This window comes from Phodopus roborovskii, unplaced genomic scaffold (assembly GCF_943737965.1).
Source record: "Phodopus roborovskii unplaced genomic scaffold, PHOROB, whole genome shotgun sequence".
NCBI lineage: Eukaryota > Metazoa > Chordata > Mammalia > Rodentia > Cricetidae > Phodopus > Phodopus roborovskii.
The window spans coordinates 12,843,001-12,867,168 of NW_026125052.1; the positions used below are offsets into that span (position 1 = coordinate 12,843,001).

At 37.0% G+C, this 24,168-nt stretch overlaps 1 protein-coding gene across 3 annotated transcripts in view; it reads right to left on the reverse strand.

Annotated features, from left to right (window-relative positions):
- Npepps (aminopeptidase puromycin sensitive) overlaps positions 1 to 24,168 on the reverse strand; it is a 70,100-nt gene that overhangs the window by 29,780 nt on the left and 16,152 nt on the right. For 2 of the 3 annotated variants that reach the window (XM_051175120.1, XM_051175129.1), the window contains exons 3-8: positions 12,801 to 12,878; positions 5,719 to 5,840; positions 2,523 to 2,630; positions 1,047 to 1,247; positions 406 to 502; positions 261 to 294 (exon numbers count right to left, since the gene is read on the reverse strand). In XM_051175120.1, coding sequence (XP_051031077.1) covers positions 261 to 294; positions 406 to 502; positions 1,047 to 1,247; positions 2,523 to 2,630; positions 5,719 to 5,840; positions 12,801 to 12,878 — 640 coding nt within the window. Of the gene's footprint in view, positions 1 to 260; positions 295 to 405; positions 503 to 1,046; positions 1,248 to 2,522; positions 2,631 to 5,718; positions 5,841 to 7,929; positions 8,050 to 12,800; positions 12,879 to 24,168 lie in introns of all 3 variants that reach the window. The other variant, XM_051175135.1, reaches the window with a different exon arrangement.

The window sequence follows — 24,168 nt, forward strand, 5'->3', positions numbered from 1 at the left end:
CTAAGAAGGAACTGCACCAAACAAGATGCAACCAAGAACACAGCTAAAGATGGTACAAGTGCCAAATGCTTCCTTTAAAGATATTGTATTCTCAGATAGTAGCACCAGGAAGGGAAGTCCATCAGCAAGCTTCAAATATTCATGACACTCTTAGAAGAGATAGAAAATTTTACTCTAGAGTATAAAGCAAAAGCACTCAACTATGACTAGGATGCAATCAGTGATTGAAAAGAGGGCAGGGTAATGTGTCATTAACATACCTATAAGTAACAAGGCCCCAGTTCTCCATGGCACCTTCATAAAATAAATATAAACATTTATTGATATGTATGCACACTTTTCCTCAAAAATCACAAAATTCAAATAAAGTCATACAATTCAGCAATAAAATGAAATTTACTTTACCAGCTGCAAAGTCAGCAATAGCAATGAGATCAATTTTAGGTAGAGGATAAGGAACATTGAAGTAGTCTTTATAAAAAGGCAAGGTTTTAGCAGCAACCTACAAGTACAAACAAACAAAAACATCCTATGAATACTTTATTATGAGTCACTTAGAAATCCACAAAGGAAACCTTTTTTAAGCCAAATTATCATAAGCTTCTAAAAACTAACCCCATGGAACCCTAATTCCTTTGAAGACTGCACTGGCCACAATCTTTGTATCACTGGCCAAACTAATCCATTTATAACTTGATTTGAACAATATACCTATATATTTTCGTGATAATTTCACAGAAATACAAAATTGTTTTTATATTTTCTCTTTTATCCAGAGGCATAGATCTGAACCCATGATTTTATGCACTGATAAACACACACTCTACCACACCCCCGGCCTCCAACTTCCTATTTTCTAGATCATTATCTTATAAAATATTAATGCAATATCAAGGATGGAATATCCAAAATCCTAATAAAAGTGAAAGTGTCAAAACAACTTTCTAATTAAATCACAAATAACTGTACTAATAATTGATCAGAAATGTAAATTCCCCAACCTGGAGTTATGGACTGTTGGAACAATCCTCTTCAAGGACATTTACCTCTAGCGCAAATTTTCCTTGCTCTGCTTTGCCAACTGGGGTGTAAACACGAACACACACACCGTCTTTTGACCTTGTTTCTACAAAGTCATATTCACCCACAACAAATGCCACCAGATACGTAGACATAACAGGTGTGCGGGCAAACTTCACTTCTACTAAATTTTCATCATCAGGATATGGTTTCCGGTCAATTACATTCTTAAAGGAAAAATAAAAACATAAAAACAATGAAATTTTAAGGAGCTTTATATTGGTATTTTAGAGTGAATAGTAAACAAAAACTACAGGCTTGAATATTTTCCCTTTCTCAGAATAGCTTATTTTTATCCCAGTCCATCAGGGTTTTTATATTATAAAGATCTTTCCTCTTAGAAGGAAAAATGATCTGACAAAAGTTCTTTTTTCTCAGCAGAGCAATGGTGATGTTCACCTTTAGTTCTAGCACTCGGGAGGCAGAGGCAAGCAGATCTCTAAGCTCCAGGGCAGCCAGGGCTACACAGAGAAGCCCTGTCATGGAAAACCAAAAGAAAAGAAACAGACCTTAAATTTATTCATATTAAAATGTAAATTAACATTCTTTTTAATGTATTAGTCTCCTCTCCAGGAATATCTCTGAAGAAAATGGTATTTTCTATGGAATTCTCTCCACCAATAAGTAGGCAAAAACTAAATGTTTTTGTTTATACACTTTTGGCTTTTGGGAAAGGGGTCTTACTCTGTAGTACAGCTAGTCTGAAACTCACGATGTTGTCCAGGTTGGCCTTGAACTTGCAGCAATCTTTCTGCTTCAATCTCCCAAGTACTGAGATTACAAGCATGAGTCACCATGCTAGTACCTATTAGTTCTTCACAGCCAAAGTCTAAGCTCCTGGTTACTACACATCTTAAACAAGGTGGTCTTAGACAATACCATTTAAGTAATGAAAGCTTATCTTATCAATATTAATATTAATATTAATAATAATAATAATAAAGAGAGCTTATTAAAAATATAATCAGCCAAAAATCTAAATATGCTTCATTTGTATAGCTATCACTTCTAGGATTTAATGAGAAAGTCATTCCTCTTATTTCAGGTAACACATAAGGTGGTACCTTACTTATGTCCTTCAATTTTGAAAAGTAGATAAACTGGGCATGGTGGTTCACAGACATGATCCTAACACCCAAGAAGATGAACAGAAAGATGGATGTGAGTTCAAGGACAGTTTGGGCTACAAAGTAAATTCCAGGACAGCCTTGGATACAGTGGACCCTGACTCAAAAACAAAACAACAGAAAGTAAGAATATTGTCAGTGGCTCTAACAGAGTTCTTCCTTGAGGAGAAAAACAATCACAAAACAACTAAGGAAAACAACTTACTCAAAATAAAGGAAGCAAATAGTAACGGCTAAGTGATTTTACATTATTCTATTTAATAAACAAAGCAAAAAATACCAAAGACTATTAAAAGTTGACTAGCGCATACATACCATGTTTGATAAAGCAACTCTGTCTTTAGGAACAACCAGCGAGATATCAAAAGTTGCTTTGATAGCAGGCTCATCCCAGCAAGGAAAAGCCCTCCGGGCATCAGTAGCCTTAAGGAAAAAATAAAAACTTATATAAATACCATTAAATTAACCTCAGAGGCTGCTTCATGAAACAACTACCATTTTGCTATCAGTCATTCACTAGTTTAGTCAATGATTTTTTTCTTTCCTTTTGATAAAAATCGTATTTAATGTATATAGGTGTTTTTAGTGTATATGTGTTTGTGCACCACATTTTGTACCTGGCACTTTCAGAATTCAGAAGAGGGTGTCAGATACCCTGGAATTAAAATTACAGATGGGCACCGGGCTTTGGTAGTGTACACCTTTAATCCAGCACTTGAGAGGCAGAGGCAGGTGGATCTCTGTGAGTTTGAGGCCAGCCTGGTCTACAGAGCGAGTTCCAGGACAGGCTCCAAAGCAATACAGATAAATCCTGTCTTGATAAACCGAATGAATGAATGAATGAATGAGCGAACGAACAAGCAAGCAAGCAAACACACAAACAAATAAATAAAGCGGATTGGGGCTAGAGAGATGGTTCAGGGGTTAAGAATGCTGCTTGTTTTTCCAGAGGTCCTGAATTCAATTTCCAGCAACCACATGGTGGTGGCTTACAACCATCTGTAATGAAGTCTGGTGCCCTCCTCTGGCCTGCTGAGATACATGCAGGCAGAACACTGTATATATAATACATAAATTAAAAAAAAAAAAAATACAGATAAGTTTTGAGTAGCCATATGGGTGTTGGGAACTGAATGTCTCTTGAAGATCAGTCTGTGCTCGTAACCCTTGAGCTATCTCTAAAACTCCTTCATTTCTTTCTTTCTTTTTTTCAGTACTGAGAATTAAACACAAGGCCTCACATATAATAGGCAAGCCCTCCTGTATGATCAAATATTTAATTTCTGTTTGCCAAGAAAATAAGCTAGGTGCTGACTACAAAGTAAATACAATGCTGCTACCACTCTCACACTAGCAATTAATTGGGAATTCTTCTCTTATAAATTGTAACAAAATGAGAATCATTCATAATTATATTTTTGCTTTTATTAAAATATTTTAACATTTCAGATTTAACATGAATATGTGACTTTTCTAATAGTGTAGACATAATACAATGCAGACTGTTTAATACCATGCTGTAAAGATTCAGACTAGGGAAAATAGAAAAGTGCTTCTGGCTTTTATTTTAAAGTAAAAGTACAGAAATAAGAGCATGTTAGGTATTATAATAAATAAATAAAAATATTCCCTATCTTTGATGTATTCTGTTCTTTATCTAGAATGGGAAGAATAAAAACAATGCTCTATCAAATTTAAAACAAGTCATTTTCTTAATGGTGTTCCTATACACTGTACATAAAACAGCTACTATCTGACCTACTTAGAGCCCTCATTCTTTTCTATAAAAACTAAAAATGGAGCTAGGGAGATAGCTCAGACAGAAAGTGTGGACTGAGCAAACAGGATTACACTCCATCCTCAGAACCTATGTTTGTGGTGGTATTTGTGACCCCAGTGCTGGGGAAGTAGGGATGAGGAGATAACCAGGGCTTCTTGAGGGGTTATTGTTTGTTTGTCTAGACAGGACCCTGATTGTCATGAAACTGCTCTGTAGACCAAGTTGGCCCTGAACTTAGGCATGCACCACCATGCCCAGCTCTAACTCAAACTCTGAAGAAGAAGGAAGAAGGAGGAGGAAGAGGAGACGGAGGAGGAAGAAGGAAGAAGGAAGAAGGAAGGAAGGAAGGAAGGAAGGAAGGAAGGAAGGAGGAGGAAAAAATAGATAGCACCTGAGGAATGATATCTGAGGTTGAACTCTAACCTCCATGAACACATTTATCTGCTCACATATGTACACCTGTTCACATACACAAATAAATACTAAATAGCCAGGCATGGTAGTACATGCTTGTGATTCTAACACACAGGAGGTAGATTAGGGAAGAGTTCAAGATTAGACTAAGCTGCACTGTGACTTTGAAGCCCTCTAGGACTCCACGAGACTGTCTCAAAAAGCAAAATAATAAGTCAAGCATAGTGGCACACTTAGAACAGGAGTACTTGGAAAGTAGAGACAAGACCATCAGAAGTATTTTCAGTTTCATCGTTAAGACTGAAACCATCCTGAGTTACATTAAGAGCCTATCTCAAAAATAAGTGAGCTAAGAAGCTAAACAACAACAAAAAACCTTACTTGGAAGCCTAGCAAGATGGCTTGGCTGCTTAAGGGCCAAGTCATCACCTCAGGAGTACCACAGCATAGACCATACATACATACATACATACATACATACATACATACATGCATGAGCGCGTAGCGCGCGCGCGCGCGTGTGTGTGTGTGTGTGTGTGTGTGTGTGTGTGTGTTTTATGTTAAAAAAATCTTTGGGGATGGAGAGATGGGTTCAGTGGTTAAGAGCCCTGGCTGTTTTTCCAGAGGTCCTGAGTTCAATTCCCAGCAACCATATGGTGGCTCACAACATCTGTAATGAGATTTGGTGCCCTCTTCTATCATGCAGGCATACATGAAGGCAGAATATTGTGTACATTAAATAAACCTTTAAAAGAAAAATTTATTCTTACTTGCATGTGCTCATATATGCATCATAGAGCAAGTGCCCTCAGAGAGAGGCCAAAGGATGTCAGATAATCAATTGCCCAATGTGAGTACTAGAAACCACCAAACTCAGGTCCTCTGCAAGAGCAGAATGGACTCTTAAGCAATGAATTATCTCCCCAGACTCCTTGTAGATACAAATAATCCTGAATATAAAATACATATTCTATGGCAGGCATAGTAGTGCACTCCTTTAATCCCCAGCAGGGGCAGGGAGTTTGAGGCCAGCCTGGTCTACTGAGCTAGTTCCAGGACAACCAGGGCTACACAAAGAAACCTGTCTTGAGAAAAAAAGAAAAAGAAAACAACTGAAAGAACTACAATAGTGGATGGGCATGTGTGCACCTTTAATCCTAGGACTCAGGAGGATCTCTGTGAGCTCAAGGCCAGCCTGGTATACAAAGTGAGTTGCAGGACAGCCAGAACTACATAGTGAGGTCCTGTCTCAAAAAAACAAAACAATTTAAAAATTAAAAATAAAAAAGAATTACATTAGTAAAGAGGAACACATACCTCAAACTGTGTGACAGCAGCATAGCGCACCTCTCCAGCAGGGGTAGTATATTTACTTCTATAGAAACCTTTCATTTTGTCATTCAGCTCTCCAACAAAATCTATCTTTAAAGTTCCTGTACCTGTGATTGAAGATGAATAGAAATCTTTTTATGGAGATGTTAATAAATACAGGTATCAGAAATATGCCCTCAAAGATACTACATTCAACTGGCTATTACAATGTTCAAAGCATTTCCTTTCTCAAACACTCCTTTTGGCACTGAAGAGAACACTCTAGTGACTGACATAAAGAGTAAACTAATCCTTAAACATTTTCAGTAAGTTTCAAATGACCATAATAAATGAAACAAGAATAAGAAAGACAACATTTATTATTAAATGTCTAACACATATTTCTGTGCATGAGACTTCCAACTTTATACAGTTGGAGGTAGTATTCCCCCCCTCTTTTAGGAGAGGAAATGAGGGCTGAAAATTTAAAGTGGCTTTCCAAAGGTCATAGAGTAAATAAGCAGCAAGGATGTTTTTACTCAAAACATGCTCTCTGCCAACTATAATTAGTCTTTTTTGATAATTTCATGCACACAAAGTAAATGCAGCCAATTATTCTACAGTATTTGTTTGATCCAGATAGAAGACTGATTGTATATTCTTGTAAGGGATTATAGGAAAAAAGCAATTATTTGATCAACTAAAGGGCATAAAATAAACTCTCAGAATCAACTCAATCATCTGAGCACTAATACTAAAGAAAGAAATGACTAAACTGAAGCAAAAATACAACCTAAATACATATCCATATTGTTTTAAGAACAAAACTAGTTTTTGCCTATATGTTCAAATTTTGTTTTTATGTACTGTTTTTAACAATAAGATAATTATATCTAGTATTCACCTGCTAAATTCAGATGCATGGTAAAACAACAGTTCCATTCTACACTTCACAAATCAAGTCACACACACAAAGCATTTTGAAAAAAATGTTGACTTTGGACCTATCTTTTCCACATGCCTACTTATAATAAGATCAGGAGAATGTGAGTCTAACAAATTAAAGACATGAGGAAAATGATTAGCCAATCATACCACATTTTCATCTCCTAATATTTCAAATTGTTATTTTGAAATGCTATAAAGTAACGATATCTGATAGTGATTAAATGTCACTGACTTTTTCTCCTTTGACATATCTTTTTGTATGCTCAAGTCAAATTTCATGCCTAAAATTGAATTTGCTCTTTGCAAAGGTTCAAAGTCACCTAAGTAGAAGTCTATACAACAGGCAAAGAACAAAAGGCACTGCCTCTTCTTTATAACAAGTGTGTCTGTCATGTGGCTAAACTTATTTTCATTGGTGTCACTAAGTTATTTAAGACAGAATTTCAGATTACAATAGCAAAGTAAGCACTAAAATAGTGTCACATTCTTAAAATAATCATGCTGTAAAACAACTGGAAAGACATCTGTGATAGGTATAGTTTTAAAATAGACATCTGATCTGTGATATCTCAAGAGACAATGAATATTTTTTGGTGTGTGGTACTAGCATGAACCCAGGACATCACGAGTATTGCTAAGAAGGTTATCTGCTCCTAAGCTATATATCAAACTCCAGCGAATATGTTTTTCTTTAATGAGAATAGCAGATTACTAAAATAATAAATATTTTCACAGTTATAGGACTCTTATTAATAATGCTATTAAGAATTAATTTACTAGGGCTGGGAAGATGGCTCAGAAGTAAGAGCTGGCTGCTCTTTCAGAGGTCCTGCGTTCAATTCCCAGCAACCACATGGTGGCTCACAACCTATAGTGTGATTCCATGCCCTCTTCTGGCATGAAGGTGTACATGCAGATAGAACACTCATACATAATGTAAATAAATCTTAAAACAAAAAAAAGAAGTTATAACTAATGTAAAAATGTAATAAAATTGTTTTATTCTCTATAGGAATTTAAAATGTATTAACACTATTAAAGTTTTACAGGAAAATATAATAGATTGTTTGTTTTAAATGTCATTATCCTTAATGGGAACTGATTGATGGTAATTTTATGTTACAGTTCAACAGATGAAATTGGCAGTCTGTTTTCACTGTCAAGATGCTTTCTAATATAACTCATATTCACAGTAAATCTACTTTCAATTTTCCTATTTGGAACAAAAGTGGGTTTAAAACTCAAAACTAAATAAGAAAGGCTGCTTACACTTTTACTTGGTTTTAAATCTCCAAGGCCATCAAACCATAACAAGATACTGACAGTGAGTGACCACTTCCAAAGAGTGGCTTACTAAACAAAATACAAAGTATTGGAAAGGATAATTACCTGAAATTCAAACAAAACACAAGTTAAATGTTTTTTAAATCATTAATAAATTAGTTTCACATTATACAATACTAATCACAAAGTTATTACCATTAACATAAAATTTTAATGTGAGTAGAAAAAAAGGGCTTTTGACAAATCTCATCAAATACCACGATGAAACAACTGCCAACTGGTCTTTAATTTCATACCTATATTCACATGTAACTACTTGTTTCCTACTTAAGTTTGGATGTTAAACCTTTAAAAACATATTGTAAAGCCTGCTTAGTGGCCTACACCTTTAATCTCAGCACTTGGGCAGATCTCTCTGTGAGTTTGGTCTACAAAGTTGAGAGCTCCATCCAGGTCAGCCAAAACTACATAGTGAGACCATGTCTCAAAAGATAAAAAATAAACAAAAAACATAAAATAATTTAAATTAGACAACTAAAATAATCACAACATCCATCAAAAGCACAAATGTTCAAGTTTGAGTTATAATTATAAAACTTACATATCGTGAAGTATTTTAATAAGAAATTTAGTAAGTTTATTAAATGCTATAAAACTAAAGACCAATTTATGTAAAATGGAAAATACTAAGAACAACTATGTTTCTCCATATTGATACCACTTTACAGGACTTTGAAAATTGTTCTCAAGCTTTTAAACCTTACAATGATTATGGGTTATTAACCAGTATTATAGAATGATGCCAGTATCAGAGATGTTTTATTTAACTATCTGATAACTGCTACAATTGTTAAGTTTAAAAAGACAAAACACAAAGGCTACTAAAAGCTAAAAATCATGAGATTATGTTCAGTATTTACTCAATCATCACCCAAGACCAGTTCTATAATCTGAAAAAACTCTGACAAGAGCCAGCAGTGGTGGTGCATGCCTTTAATCCCAGCACTTGGGAGGCACAGGCAGGTGGATCTCTGTGAGTTCAAGGCCAGCCTAGTTTATAGAGCAAGATCCAGGGTAGCCAGGATTATACAGAGAAACCCTTTCTAGAAAAAAAACAAAAACAAAAACACCCCCTTCCAACCAAAACAAAACAAAGAGAGAGTGGCTCAGGTGATACAGATTAGAGGTTGAATGCATGAGTATGAGGCCCTGGGTTCAATCTCTGGTACTGTGAACAAAGATGCAAACTAAAAGACATAATGTAGCCAAGACAGGCTTTTGTTTGCTCTATTTATTTTTGAACTGGAGAATGATGCCTAGGCTGGGCTGGAACTCATGGCCCATGGTACTAAAGAATAACTGGCTGGCAAGTCTCCACCTCCCACCTAGCTTCACCTGGCTTTTTATGTGGGTCTTGGGGATCAAACTCATGTTGTCAGGTTTCTCATAAATAGCAAACCTGTATTTTCTCACATGGAGATTGAATCCAAGTCCTTGAACATGATAGCAGACGTTCTCATAGTCACCTGTTTTTGTTTACTGGAGCTTGATGTCTAGCTGATTCGTTTTTAGTCTTTCTTTTCAACTATATATCCTGCTTCTACAATGTTTTACTTATATTCCATAGGTTTTGATATGTAGCAATTTTCTTATTCTAAATCTTTTCTAATTATCTTGTACTTCTGTTTATTTTTCTCAATGGAGTCTTACTAATTTTCTCATCATGTTCTCACTCCAGCCTCTTAAGTAGCCAGGACTACAAATAGATGCCATCACGTTTAGCATTTTCTAATTTTCTTCTTCACTTTTTATATTTGCAGTATTGGGAACCACACTTGGCTTTGCACATACTAACCAAATGCTCTGCCAATTTAACTTTCCTAACAAGATTGACTCAATTATCCAATATATGAAAAAGGAAAAGTTTTTGATATTTTTTGCCTTTTTATTTTTTGGAGACAGGATTTCTCTATGTGGTTCTGGCTGTCCTAGGACAAACTATATAAACCATCACCTGAAACTCACAGATCTGCCTGACTCTGCACCCCAAAAGCTGTGATTAAAGGCATGTGGCGCTGAGTCCAGCTGTGCTATTGATTTCTAATATTGTCATATTATAAACATAGAATATGCAATGGTGTTCAGAACAGCCAAAGCTATTACACAGAGAAACCCTGCCTCAAAACCGCATAATGGAGGGAGGGAGGAATAGGAAGGAAGGAAGGAAGGAAGGAAGGGATGGTTTAACGTTAAGAGCACTGATTATTCTTCCAGGTGACCCAGGTTTGATTTCCAGCTCTCACATGGCACACAGCCCTTGTAAATCCAGTCCTAGGGGATCTGACCATCTCTTCTGGCTTTCACTGGGATCAGGCACACACTCAGTGCACAGACATACATGGAGGCAAAACATGTTTTGTTTTGTTTTGTTTTTTGAGACAGGATCTCTCTACATGGTCCTGGCTGTCCTCAAGCTCTATAAAGCATGATGACCTAAAACTCACATAGATCCTCCTAGGTCTACCTACAGAGTGCTGGGAGTAACGGCCTGTGCCAGACTAAAATTACTTCATTTTTATCAAGTAACAGCTCACATTCTAAACTGATACAGTAACCCCAGGCTGACCTGTACCCTACAAGTTCTGGCCAGTGTATCTCCATAAGTTCCCAGAAACCAAAGTTTAACTCTAATTTCTTTTTTCCTATTTTCCCCAAGACAGGGTTTCTCCCTGTAACCCTGGCTGTCCTGGAACTCACTATGTAGACCAGGCTGACCTCTAACTGAAAGAGATCTTCTTGAGTACTGGCCACCAAAGGTGTATTTTTATAAACTGAAAGCTCCTGTGTTTAATTCAGAGAGATTTCTTAATTTGTTCTTTTTTAAAATTTTAGAAATTACATGTATGTATTCAGTCAGTCAGCTAGAAAGGGAGGAGGAAGAGTGCATACTACACAACAAATGCCAAGGCTTGGGGGTCAGCAGACAGCTTACAGATCAGTCCTCTCGTCTTCCAATGTGGGTCCCAGGGCCAAACTACAGTCAGCAAGCTTGGTGACAAGTACCATGTTGCTGGCTGAATTTATTCCTTTAACTAATTTTTCTTCCCGTTTTCTTGGTCCTTTAATTTTTCTTTTTTAAATAATTTGGATTTTGGTTCTGATAGACCTGTTCTCAGTTTTCCTATTTTTCTGTTTTGCATTTCTTTGGGGTTTTTTGTTTGTTTGCTTGCTTGTTTCGAGACAGGATTTCTCTGTGTAGCTTTGGAGCCTGGCCTGTAGTCCAGGATAGCCTTGAACTCACAGAGATCCACCTGCCTCTGCCTACCGAGTGCTGGGATTAAAAGTGTGCACCACCACCACCTGGTGCATTTCTTTGTTTTATTCTTACTGTTTGGAACATACTAAATTTTATTTTCTGAAACTTTTATTTGAAAGGAGAAAGACTCAAAGTTAAAATAACTAGCTGCTCTTCCAGAAGATCAGAGGTTCAATTCCCAGCACCCACATACATACATACATATATACATACATCGCACAAATATGTTCAGGCAAAACACCCATACACATAAAAATAAGTACATTTAAAAAACATTTAATTCATCATAGTATGACTTCCAAAAGCTATAGTATGTGTATGCACACATATACATATTACACACACACTAATTTTTAATAATTTTTTGGAGACCAGACAATAGGTATAAACAAGAATAAAAACAACAGCTGTGTAATATTAGACATAATCCAGACATAGCCCAGGTGACCTCCTGATTCTCCTGTTTCTGTGTCCCTAGTGCTGAGATTACAGCTGCGAGCTACTAGCTCCAGCTGAGCATCATTCTATCTGTTTGTACTATTTTAGAGACAGGATTCATCAACCTAAATATATAATTCAGAGTTTTAAAATGTGTATTATAATAAACACTTTATTATATTAATAAGAATTAACAAACTGGTTTTTGTTTGTTTGTTTTTTGTTTTTTTTGAGACAGGGTTTCTCGGTGTAGCTCTGGGTGTCCTGGAACTCACTCTGCAGACCAGGCTGACCTTGAACTCAAGAGATTCACCTGTCTCTGCCTCCTGAGTGCTGGGATTAAAGGTGTGTGTCACTAATGCCTGGCTAATTAACAAGCTTTTACTGTTAATATATTTCACTTATACTGATATGCCACAATGTTATCATCCCATATCTTTCTCGTTTAAGAATTATTTTTATCAGGGCTATGGTGGTATGTGTCTTTATAATCCCAGTTTTTCTGTATAACAGCCTGGATCCCAAACTGATTTTCATATTTCTTCTATATTAAGCTCTGGTGGTCATCTACTTTCTTTGTGCTTTTATGCCAAATAAAACATGCCAACGAATCTTCCCTCCTGTGCCCTCCCTAGTAAAATTTCTCTTTCTGGTTGTACACCAATCATATGTAGAGCATTCTTCTCAGAGATTTCAACCAGCAGCAGACAGACCTAAGTAATGTATTTTTAAGAAACAAAACTGAGCTGGGCGTGGCAGCACATGTCTTTAGTCCCAGTGCTTGGAATTGGAGGTCAGTCTGATCTACAGATTGAGTTCTAGGACAGGGAGAGTTACAAAGAAAAACCCTATCTTGAAAAACAAACAAAAAGAAAGAATTAAATATCAAACATCTTATTCTATAGTAAATGATTTTCTGTTTTCTGTTTAAGTAAACCACAAATAGATAGAATTTGAAACTTTTATTTTCATAACCCAGAATTTTTAAGCGGAGGGAAGGTTCTGAATACTTTGTGAGCAATACTCAGGGAAGAGCCAGCACACGTTCCCTGAGAAGCTACCAGGCATGGTTTCTATAGATCTCACAGAGACAGTCTCTTACCTGTCTGGAGAGTACTAGGAAACGAGAGGGTGACTTTCTCATCCTCGTTCTGATAGTTAAATCCTGTAGCGTGGATTTCTGGAAAGAAGAAAAAATATTACTTCACAAATCCGAGTACACTGAAATCTAGACTTTACAGTTAACACCTTTAACAAAATTTCTACTGAAATGAACAAAATATTCTTGTTTTGTGCGACATTCTTATGGTTTGTGTTTTGGAGGTCTTACTATGTAGTTCTGGCTGACCTGGAATTCAGAGATCCTGTGCTGGGATTAAAGCTGTGTGTCACTATACTGGGCAAAATGCAACATTCTCAATTTAGTAAATCAAGTTTCAATAATGAATTAAATATTTAAAAGAATTATATGTGAGCTGGTTCAATGGGTAAAGGCACTTGCTGTACAAGTGTCCGGTACTAATAATTCAAAGTTCTCACAATTTATCATGTAAAAGTAGGACAGTACCAACTCCACATAACTGGCCACTGACCTACATATGTATGCAACGAACACAAACACACACAGAGACACTTGAGCACACACTTGAAGTTTTTAAAAATAAACTGCTTTATAAATTTGCAATCTTTGGTGATATAGGAAAATTAGGGTCACTACAAATGATACAGTTTTCATTTGTTTCTATTCATTTACACTGTGCTAATTCTGTGACAGGGTGTTGTTTGACAGTGTGATTGCATTCTCACACACCTGGGACTGACAACAAAGTTTGTTTTGAATCAGAGGGCAGAGCTAGCTACTAGCTGACCAAAATCAACCATAGACATTTTGGAGGACTGAAGACAGATAGACACAGGAAGTAGTAGGGCGGTACTGAGAGAGGGTCTTGGCCCTTTTGGATGGAGGAATGAAAAACCACTAGACACTTCTCTGACCATTCAGGTTCTTACCCCAATATCTGACTTACCCTGAGTGTTTATTGATAAAGAATAATTATATAAATGCATCAATAGGGTCTTACTATGTATAGCCTAAACTGTCCTTCAGCTAGCAATTCTCTTGCCTCAGCTTCCAGAGATGTGATAGTCTTATCAGGCTTATGGAAATGCTTCATTCTAATTCTTACGAGACTGTGGTATTACTTTCTCTTATGAATCATTAGAAGATCCTGAACACTGCCAAGAATTTACTGTTAAAGATATCATGAGAGTATTGTACCCCACTCACTGAAAGATAGATAGCAATGTAAACTCAGATCAAAATCACACCCTTTTCTGGATTCTTTGCTCTTGGATTTTATAGAAATAAATAAAATAACATGTATAGATAAATTAAGACTCCAGTTATTTACTATCCACCAACAAGGAGGAAGAAGAAACTGCTCACTTTAATGACACGTAAGGAAGCTTACTTGATACACTAAGGATCCATAAACCAGTTCCAACCAACACGTCCCAAATACACCACAAATGAAAATAATGGTTAAAGATATGGCCTTAAAAAGCATGTGAAAAAAAATGTTCAGTATCAAAACCACAAAAACATATCAATTCAAACCCACTATGAAAACTATACTTAAAATTATAGACACATCTAGGGAGGCTGTAGAGAAACTGTAGCTCACATGTATTTCTTATAATATATAAAATGGTAGATACCTAGTAAACAGTTTAGTACTTCATCAAAAGATTAAATACACAGTTACCTTATGGTGGAACAAACCCACTCCCTTCTATGTTTTCTCTCTCTCTCTCTCTCTCTCTCTCTCTCTATATATATATATATATATATATATACATATATATATATATATAATCCGAAGAACTATGTCTACACAAAGACTTGTTTGTATATGTTACAAGTATACAAGTGTTCATAATAACATTATTATTAATAATTCCAATGTGGGGTTTCTGTCACTGAATGTCCATCAACTAATGAATAGAGATAATGTGAATAACAATGATGTTATTCAACAATAAAAGGAAATGAGGTGCTATGCCACAAGATGGCTCAGTGGGTAAAGGCATGTGTCATCATACCTGACAATGTGAGTTGGATCCCTGACACCCACATGGTAGAAGGAGAGAACCAATTCCTGAAAGATGTCTCTGACCTCCATACGTACATTATGGGGTACCACCTTCCCAACCAAATAAATGCATGCTGAAAACAAAGAACAGGGAGGAGGAAAGGAAAAGAAAGGAGTGCCTTAATGTGGATCAACTTTGAAAGAGGGTCTCATGCAATCCAGACTGAACTTGAGCTTGCTATGTGACTGAAAATGACTTTAAACTCATAATCCTCCTGCCTCAGTATCTTAAAAACTGGCTGGGGTCAAAGGCTTGGCAGAGTAAGCTCAAATATGATCTTTTTTTTTTTTTTTTTTTTTTTTTTTGGTCTTTTCATTCTTTCTCTTCTGTGAGTGCATGCCTGTGCGAGCGCGCTCTTGCCCACACGTGTGCAAGGTTAGATCAATAACAAGTGTCTTTCTGAATGACTCCATCTTCATTTTTTAGGTGTTTTGGTGTGGTTTTTGTTTTTCCCAGACAAGGTTATACTTTGTAGCATTAGCTGGAAATCACTATATAGACCAGGCCCACCTCAAATTCTGAGATCTACCTGCTCCTGCCTCCCCAGTGATGAGATTAAAGACATGTTTGAAGGATCTCTCACTGACCTTGGAGCTTACTGACTGGGTGAAGCTGGCTTTCAGAGATTCACCTGTCTCTGCCCACCCAGTGCTTAGTTACTGAAGTGTGTGTGCCTTACCTGGCTTATTACATGGGTGATGAAATCCAAACTCAAGCCTCACATGGCAGTTTACTAAATGAGCTCACCCCATTGTTTGTCTTTTTTAAGCACCCTACCACCAAGCAACATCCCCAGTCTTTATGAACTTGAAACTGAACATATACCAAGTTCAACAAGACAAATACAAAAGAAATCCATATGAAATGTCTAGAATGGGCAAATCTACAGAAACAAGGTAGATGAGGCTGGAGGTGTGGCTCAGCAGCAGAACATTTGCCTTACATGTACAAGGCCCTGGGTTTAACTCTAAACACCACTGAAAACAAACAAACAAAAAAACAGCCTAGACACACCTAGGGGTGATAGTGTAAGCTTACAGTTCCTGCCCTTAGAAGGTAAATGCAGCAGAGTCAGAAGCTCTAGGCCAGTCTTGGGTACACAGCAAGTTTGAGGCCAGCCTGAGCTTCATCAGACAACTATCTTTAAAAAATAAAATAAAGTAAATGAGTGGCAGATTGAAGGGAATGAGTACTTTCTTCTTGGAGCTGGAAAATATTGATCGAGTCTGCTGATAGCCAATCAAAGTTTGTGAACAAACTAAAAGCACTTTATTCAATTTTAACATGTTTGCCTTTATGAGGCAGCATCTCAAACTATAGTTCAGGTTAGTCTGTAAACTGCAGCGATCCTCTCAGCTCTTCATCCCAAATGCTGGGATTACAGGAATGGACTACCATATACACAGCCCCTGTAGGTCATTTAAACTTAACTAGCAGGATTTCAAAATTTTTATATTATCACTAAGGTTCATACATATGTCTATAAAACTAAAATCTTTTCTGGGGGCGGGGGAAGAGGAGACAGGGTTTTTCTACGAAACAACTCTGGCTGCCCTAGAACTTGCTGTGTAAACCAGGCTGACCTCAAACTCACAAAGATCTGCCTCTGGCATGTGCCACCACCGCTTGGCTAAAACTAAACCTTTTACAAAGCAGTTAAGTTCAGACTTTGAAAGAACTTTCATTGATTCCTTAAATAAACACTGTTTTTATAGTTATAGGAAATGAAGTTAAGGTTATGGTGAAGACTGCATGGCTAGACTAAATAGCTGCCTTCTTGTAATTATTTCTAAAATTCCTTGTTATCCTAAAATTGTTTCTAAATTAAAACAGATATCCAAAATTTGGTATATAGAGGATTGTTTGCTACTAGAACAAAACTAAAAACATGCTGTAAAGTGATTCCATAGAATACAAGGAAAGGCAGTTATCACTTCAATGCCTAAAAATATAAAGTTCTACCATGTGTGATTGTACACACTAGCAATCTCAGCACTTGGGAGGCTAAGGCAGGAGGGTCATGATGAATATGAGGCCAGCCTAGAATGATAGTGAAATACTGCCTCAAATGATCAAACAGACAACAAAACAATTATTCTTTTCTGTGTGTGCAGCATGTATGTGAGCATGTGGAGACCAGAGGCACGTAGGTGTCTTCCTGAACCTGGAGCTCACAGTCTGGCTATGCTGGTAGCCCAATGACCTCCAAGTACACTTTTTTGTAAATTTTGCTGTGGATCTGACAGTCCTCACAGCTGTCAACAAGTACTTTACCAGCTAAGCCACCTCCCCAGCAAAGTCCTCTTCTAAGAGAAAATGAGATTCTGGTAGCTTCCAGGTATTACTACAACCAGTTTGTTCTTATAAATCTACAGAAACTGGCAAAAAGTTAATAAAACACAAAAGAACAGAAGCATGAGAACAGAAAATTCAGTGCGGTTGTTGTTATATTCCAGCCCACAATAAATGCTTCCCAACTGTAAGTACAACCAGGCTATATAACTACCAAGGAAGAAAATTTCCTCTAAAGTTTCCACAGAAAGGAGTAGCCATATATTCAAATTCTTTTAAAGTATCTTATATTATTGGAACTATATATTTTATGCTGAATGGATGTAAGTGAAGCATTCTGTAACCCAGAAGAAAAGTCTGATGCTCTTAAGTTCAAAATAAACAGCCAAAGCAAAAATGAAAGGTGTTCAACATTTTTAGTCATCAAGGAAATACAAACAAAATCCACCACCATTGACCACTACACACACACTAGAGTAGTTAGCTTTATACTACAGTGGCAACAAAAGTTAAAACTAATATTGCTGGTACAAACATTCTCCAACCCAACCTCAGGATTTCCATAGAGTTCCTTCTCTAGCTATGTAAATACTTAGTCATTCAGATTATCAACTTATTTCTTTAAAGATCTGTTATATCAGCCTGACGGTGGAGGCACAAGCCTTTAATTCCAGCACTTGGGAAACAAAAGCAGACAGATCTCTGTGAGTTCTAGGCCAGCCTGGTCTACAGAGTGAGTTCCAGGACAGGCTCAAAAAACAAAGAAAAAAAAAAATCTGTTCTATCACTTTTTTTATAAAGATTTATTTATTATGTATACAGTGTTCTGCTTGCATGTATATCTGCACACCAGAAAAGGGCACCAGAAGTCATTATAGATGGTTGTGAGCCACCATGTGGTTGCTGGGAATTGAACTCAGAACCTCTGGAAGAGCAGCCAGTGCTCTTAACCTGTGAGCCATCTCTCCAGACCCCTGTTCTATCACTTTTAAGAATAAGCATCACAAGCATGAAGCCCTGGGTTCTATCCCCAGCACTGGATGGGGCCCAATGGTATGTGTCTATAATTCCAGGACAAAGTGAATTCAAAGCCAACCTTGGCAACATGAGACCCAAATGAAACAAAATGAATAATCCTCATTCACCTTTTCTTTTTTCCTCTTTTTGGTTTTTCAAGATAGGGTTTCTCTGTGTAACAGTCTGGCTATCCTAGAACTCATTTGCAGACCAGGCTGGCCTCAAACTCACAGATCTGCCTGTCTCTGCCTCCCCCCACCCCACTGCTGGGATTAAAAGGCATGTGCCACCACCAATTCGGTAACACTGATGTTTTATGAATGAACTTGACAAATTTTCAAGTTGTAGTCTACTGTATTATACTACAAACACTTTAACAGTATTTGGTATGAAACTATTAGACTGTTCAAAGAATAGAAAACCATTCATACTCAAAAATGAATATAGAAAGCCAAAAGAAATAGTCAAATCTGGTGGTGCATGCCTGTTTCCAAAAACAAAGAAAAAACTAAATAATATGCATCATCAAAGAAAAATGAACTGAAGAAAAAAAGTAATAGATCAAAGATATTTTTACAATACTACTTACAGTTCATTACAGTTTACACTCACATTTTACGTGAGATTTATGTGCTACCTAAAGGAGATACCTTATAGTCACATTTTAAATATACACATATAAATTAAACCTTGTAGGGTCCTGAGAAACGTCTCAGTAGTTAGGAGCACTTGCTGTTCATGAAAACGACCCAGGCTCAATCCTCAGCACCCACATGGTAGTAGTTCACAACTGCCTGTAACTCCAGTTCTAGGTGACACAGTGCCCTTTTCTGGGCTCTGTGGGCACCACACACACATACACACAGAGGCAAACAAAGAGATATTTATTTTTTTATATACATATTTTGCCTGAATGTGTGAATGAGGGCACTGGATCCTCTAGAACTGGAATTATATATGATTGTGAGCCAACATATGGGTGCTGGTACTCAAACTCAGGTCCTCTGCAAGAAGTGCTCTTAACCACTGAGCCATCTCTCCAGTGTCCAAAATAAAATCTTTAAAGTAAATCTTGTAAGAAGACACTTAACTATACAGCAAGAATAAACACATTTTTACATTATTTTTTTTTTTCTCTGAGTCAACTTATATGTTGACCAGACTGGCTTCAAACTCTCAATCCTACCTCAAACAAACTGAGTTATAGAAATGAATACTTTGCATTGGTATGGATTTTGGTTTATTGATACAAATTTAAGGTCAATTTTGTTATATTTCTACTCTTGTTCGGGTATTACGTTTATATAGCTCTTTTAAAAATGTAATGTATAATTAAATACAGATTATAGATAGTCCTATAGTAGTCAAAACTTATAGTTATGTTAGGTTTTCTAGATATACATAATTATATTTCAAATGGATAGGTATTCTTCAAAACCTTTCATAGACATGGCATTTAAAATGGTTTAATAGGGTTTATTTCTATTTATTTATTTATTTATTTTTGAGACAGGGGTTCTCTGTGGCTTTGGAGGCTGTACTGGAACTAGCTCTTGTGGACCAGGCTGGTCTCAAACTCAAGAGATCTGCCTGCCTCTGGGATTAAAGGCGTGCACCACTCTGTACGTGTACAACCACACACAAGCACACATGAAGGTCAAAGGACAACTTTCAGTAGTTTAATTTTATGAAGATTCCAGGGATTCGACTCAGATCATCAGGTTTTTGTGGCAATACTTGCTGAGCCAAAATAATCTTTTTTTTTTTTTTAAAGGAAATCACAACAGAACTGGAAAGATGGCTCAGTAGTTAAAAGCATTTGGTGCTCCAGCAGAGGACCTGAATTCAGTTCCCACCACCCATGTGGTGGTTTATGACCGCTCTTAACTTGTTTCAGGGACTCTGGTGCTTTCTTCAGCTCTCTACACCCAACATCTAATAATGCTTTAAAAAATTAGCAGGGTGTTGCTGGCACTAATCCCAGCACTCCGGAGAAAGAGGCAGGCAGGCAGATCTCTGTGGGTTCAAGGCCAGCCTGCTCTACAGAGCTAGTTCCAGGACAGGCTTCTGAAGAAATACAGAGAAACCCTGTCTTGAAAAAAAAAAAAAAAATATATATATATATATATATTGCTGGACAGTGGTGGCGCACGCTTTTAATCCCAGCACTTAGGAGCAGAAGCAGGAGGATCTCTATGAGTTCAAGGCCAGCCTAGCCTTTAAAGTGAGTTCCAGGACGGCCAGGACTATTACAGGAAAACAAAAAAGTTATTACTATTAATGGCTGTAATGCATGGTGGGGGGGAGACATCCTTAAGAACACATGTAGAGGTCACAAGACAAACTTGTGGAATTAACTCTTTTACCTTTATATAGAATCTGTGGATGGAACTCAGGTCACCAGGCTTTCATGACAAGTGCATTACATACTGAGCCATCTTATTAGCCCACTAATAACATTTTTAAGAAATCTAGTTTAAGAAATAAGTGATAATAAGTTATTGACATCATTTGAAGAAATGTTTCCTAATGTTTTAAATGTTTGGTCTTTGAAAAATATTTTCCATACTTTATTCATTTCTTTTTAAAGTCAAAGAAAAATTTACGTATGCAAACTTAACACATTTAATTTAACCTAAATATTAGCAATTTACTAAAAGTGTGGTGCAAACCTGTAACTCAGCTTAGGCAGCTGATGTGGGAAGGATCAAGCCTGAGATCAGCCAGGGCTATAGAGCAAATTCTAGATCAACCTAGAGTATATGACAAGAATTTATCTCAAAAAAAGATTTTTAATAAATACAACCCCAACATGTCTAATGGCTATCATTCTTTTTATATACCACTAAGAAAAAAAAAAAGATTTCACTACAGCATGTCATTAATTGTGTAATGCATTCTAATTACAGAACTTTTTTTTTTTTTTTTTTTGAAATAGGGTTTCTTTGTATAGCTTTGGCTGTCCTAGAACGATCTCTGTAGGCCAGACTGGCTTCAAACCCATGGAAATCTGTCTGCCCCTGCCACTGAGTACTAGGACTATGGGCATGTCCAGGTTAATTTTAGAACATTTTTAGGGGCTAGAGAGATAGCTCAAAGATTAAGAGCACTGGCTGGTCTTCCAGAGGTCCTGAGTTCAATTCCCAGCAACCACGTGGTGGCTCACAACCATCTATAATGAAATCTGGTGCCCTCTTCTGGCACACATGGAGGCAGACACTGTATACATAATAAATAAATAAATAAATAAATAAATAAATGGTTTTTTTTTTTTTTTTTTTTTTTTTAAAGTTTAAAACTCTAGAAAAAATATGACATGATACAATGGATACGCAGGCACAAGATTTTTGTATAAAAAAAACTACCCACTACAAACTTAAAGGTTTAATTTCTGGTCTATGTAGTAGGCAACAAGATGCATTTTGCCAATCAGTGGTGGCATACACCTTTAATCCTAGTACTGGTGAGATAGAGGCAGGCAGAGCTCTAAGTTTGGCTAGGCTAGCATGTAGAGTGAGTTCTAGGACAGCCAGGGACACATTGAGAAACCCTGTCTCAAAAAAAAAAAAAAAAACAAAATAATAATAAGAAAAAAATGTGTTTCATTTTTCAAATCCTAAAAGGGGACTGCATCACATCCAGAAGCCACTGTCATCACAGAAAAGGACATACATTTAACGACTCTGAAGAGTTCAGTGTCTACAAATGGACAGCAGTGGTAGTGATAATACATTGACCCTAAAAGGCATTTTAGGCTAAGTGGTGTTGGTGCAGACCTGTAACTCTAGTATCTGGGAGGTAGAGGCCAGTCAGGTCTACAAAGCAAGTTTCATGACAGCCAGGGCCACACACAGAAATTCTGGAAAGGGGAGGGGGGTGGAGTGCGGAGAGGTTCGGGCTGGATAGCTCCTAAGGAACAACATTCAAAATGACCCCACACACACACACACACACACACACCTATAGATACAGACATGTACAGATACAACATACAAATTCTAGCAAGTTATAGATAACAAATTAATTCTAAATTTCATATGGAAAAACAAAAGATCCTAAATAGTGAACACAGCATTGGATAAGAATGAAGTCTTATCTACATCAACCATCTGTAAGACGTACTACAAAGCCATGGTAATGAAGGCAGTGTGATTTTGGTAAGAGAATAAAAAAAAAAAAAGGCAAGAAAATCTAGAAAGAGATACACAAAAATGGAGTCAATCAATCTTTGACAAAGGAACAACAGCCACATAATAAAGAAATGGCAGTCTCCTCAACAGATTACTGAAACAAAACATCCACATGAAACAAAGCAAAAGTTTACATCCTCCTTAAAATGGACCATATACCTAATGGAAAGGGTAAAATTATGAAACTCCCAGATCATTGCACAGGACATGTTGACATAAGTCAAGATGACATAAGTATGGTGGTGACTTTTTAGCTATAACACCCACCAAAGGCATAAATCTATGAAATAAATAACTGATATGCTAAACTTAAATTAACTGCTTGGCAGATACTGCCAAAATGGAAAGATATCCTACAAAATGGGAGAAACATTACCAGAAGAACAATCTGGTAAAATAGTATCTAAAATATACAAGTAACTCTTCAAACTCAACAATAAAAGAGTTGGAGAGAGCATACCTGTGATCCCAGCACTGAGAGTCTGAGGCAGGAAAATTATGAGTTTAATGTCACCCCCTTAACTGTAATGAGAACATCCGAAAAAAGAAAAAAAGGGGGCTGGGGTGGGAAAGAAAGCAAAATTAAAAAAGGCAAAAAGCTATGGTAAGCTCCTGTAACCCCAGTACTTGGGATGCAGAAGGATCGGAGGATCACGAGTGCGAGACCAATCTAAGCTCCACAGTGAGATCCTAACCCAAATCATCATCATCACCATCAATAAGTGGGCAAAGAGAGAAAGGATGGATCTAAACCAAAGCAGAGAGCACAAATAAGCTTATGAAAAGAATATGTACACCACACATCATCACAGAAACTCAACAGACAACTCTGACAAACCTACTAAAATGTCCAAACTCCAGAACACCAAATTCTAGCAAGGTTGTGGAACAACAGAAACTCCTTCACTGCTAACAGAAGAACCACTCTGAAAGTAGAAGTTGCTTATAAACCCTAGGTATAGTACCACATACCTCCAATTCTAGCACTAGGGAGGTACAAGAAGGAGGAGAATCAGGAATTCATAGCCACCCCTGGCTACATATACAATGCCAGCCGGAGCTACATTAGGACTTGCATCAGGAAGAAGATGGAGAAGATTTAATACCCTTTGTACCATATGATCCAGCAATTATACTGCTAGGATTTATACAAAAGGACTAAGAACTTTAAGTTCAAACAAAAACCTGAATATGGATGTTTACAGTTGCTTGATTCATAACTGCCAAAATTTGGAAGCAACCAAAACCTTTAAGTGAATAAATTGTAACATATCCAAAAAGTGTACATTTTTTTGTTTGAGATAGGGTGTAACTATGTAGCCCTGGCTGGCTGGACCTTGCTGTATATAAATCAGGCTGGCATAACTCACAGAAATCTATCTACCTCTGCCTCCCAAGTGCTGGAATTAAAGGCTTATACCACCATACCTAGCTGCAATATTATATATTCAGTGCTAAAAGGAAACAAGTAACTAAGCCATGAAAAGACATGGGCAAAATTCTAATGTACACTATTACAGTGAAAAGTGCCAATCAGGACAGATTGCATTCCAACCACAACATTTTGGAAAAGGCAAACTATGGGCACATAGCTGGAGAGATGGTTCAGTAGTTAGCCACACATACTGCTCTTCCAGAGGACAATTCCCAACACCCACATCAGGCAGTACACAGCTGTAACTCCAGTTTTGGGACATCCATACTCTTTAGCCACTGTGAGCACCTGCAATCATATGCACATACTCACAGACACACACACACAACACACACATATCATATAATATGTATAAATACACACATATACATATAATTTATATA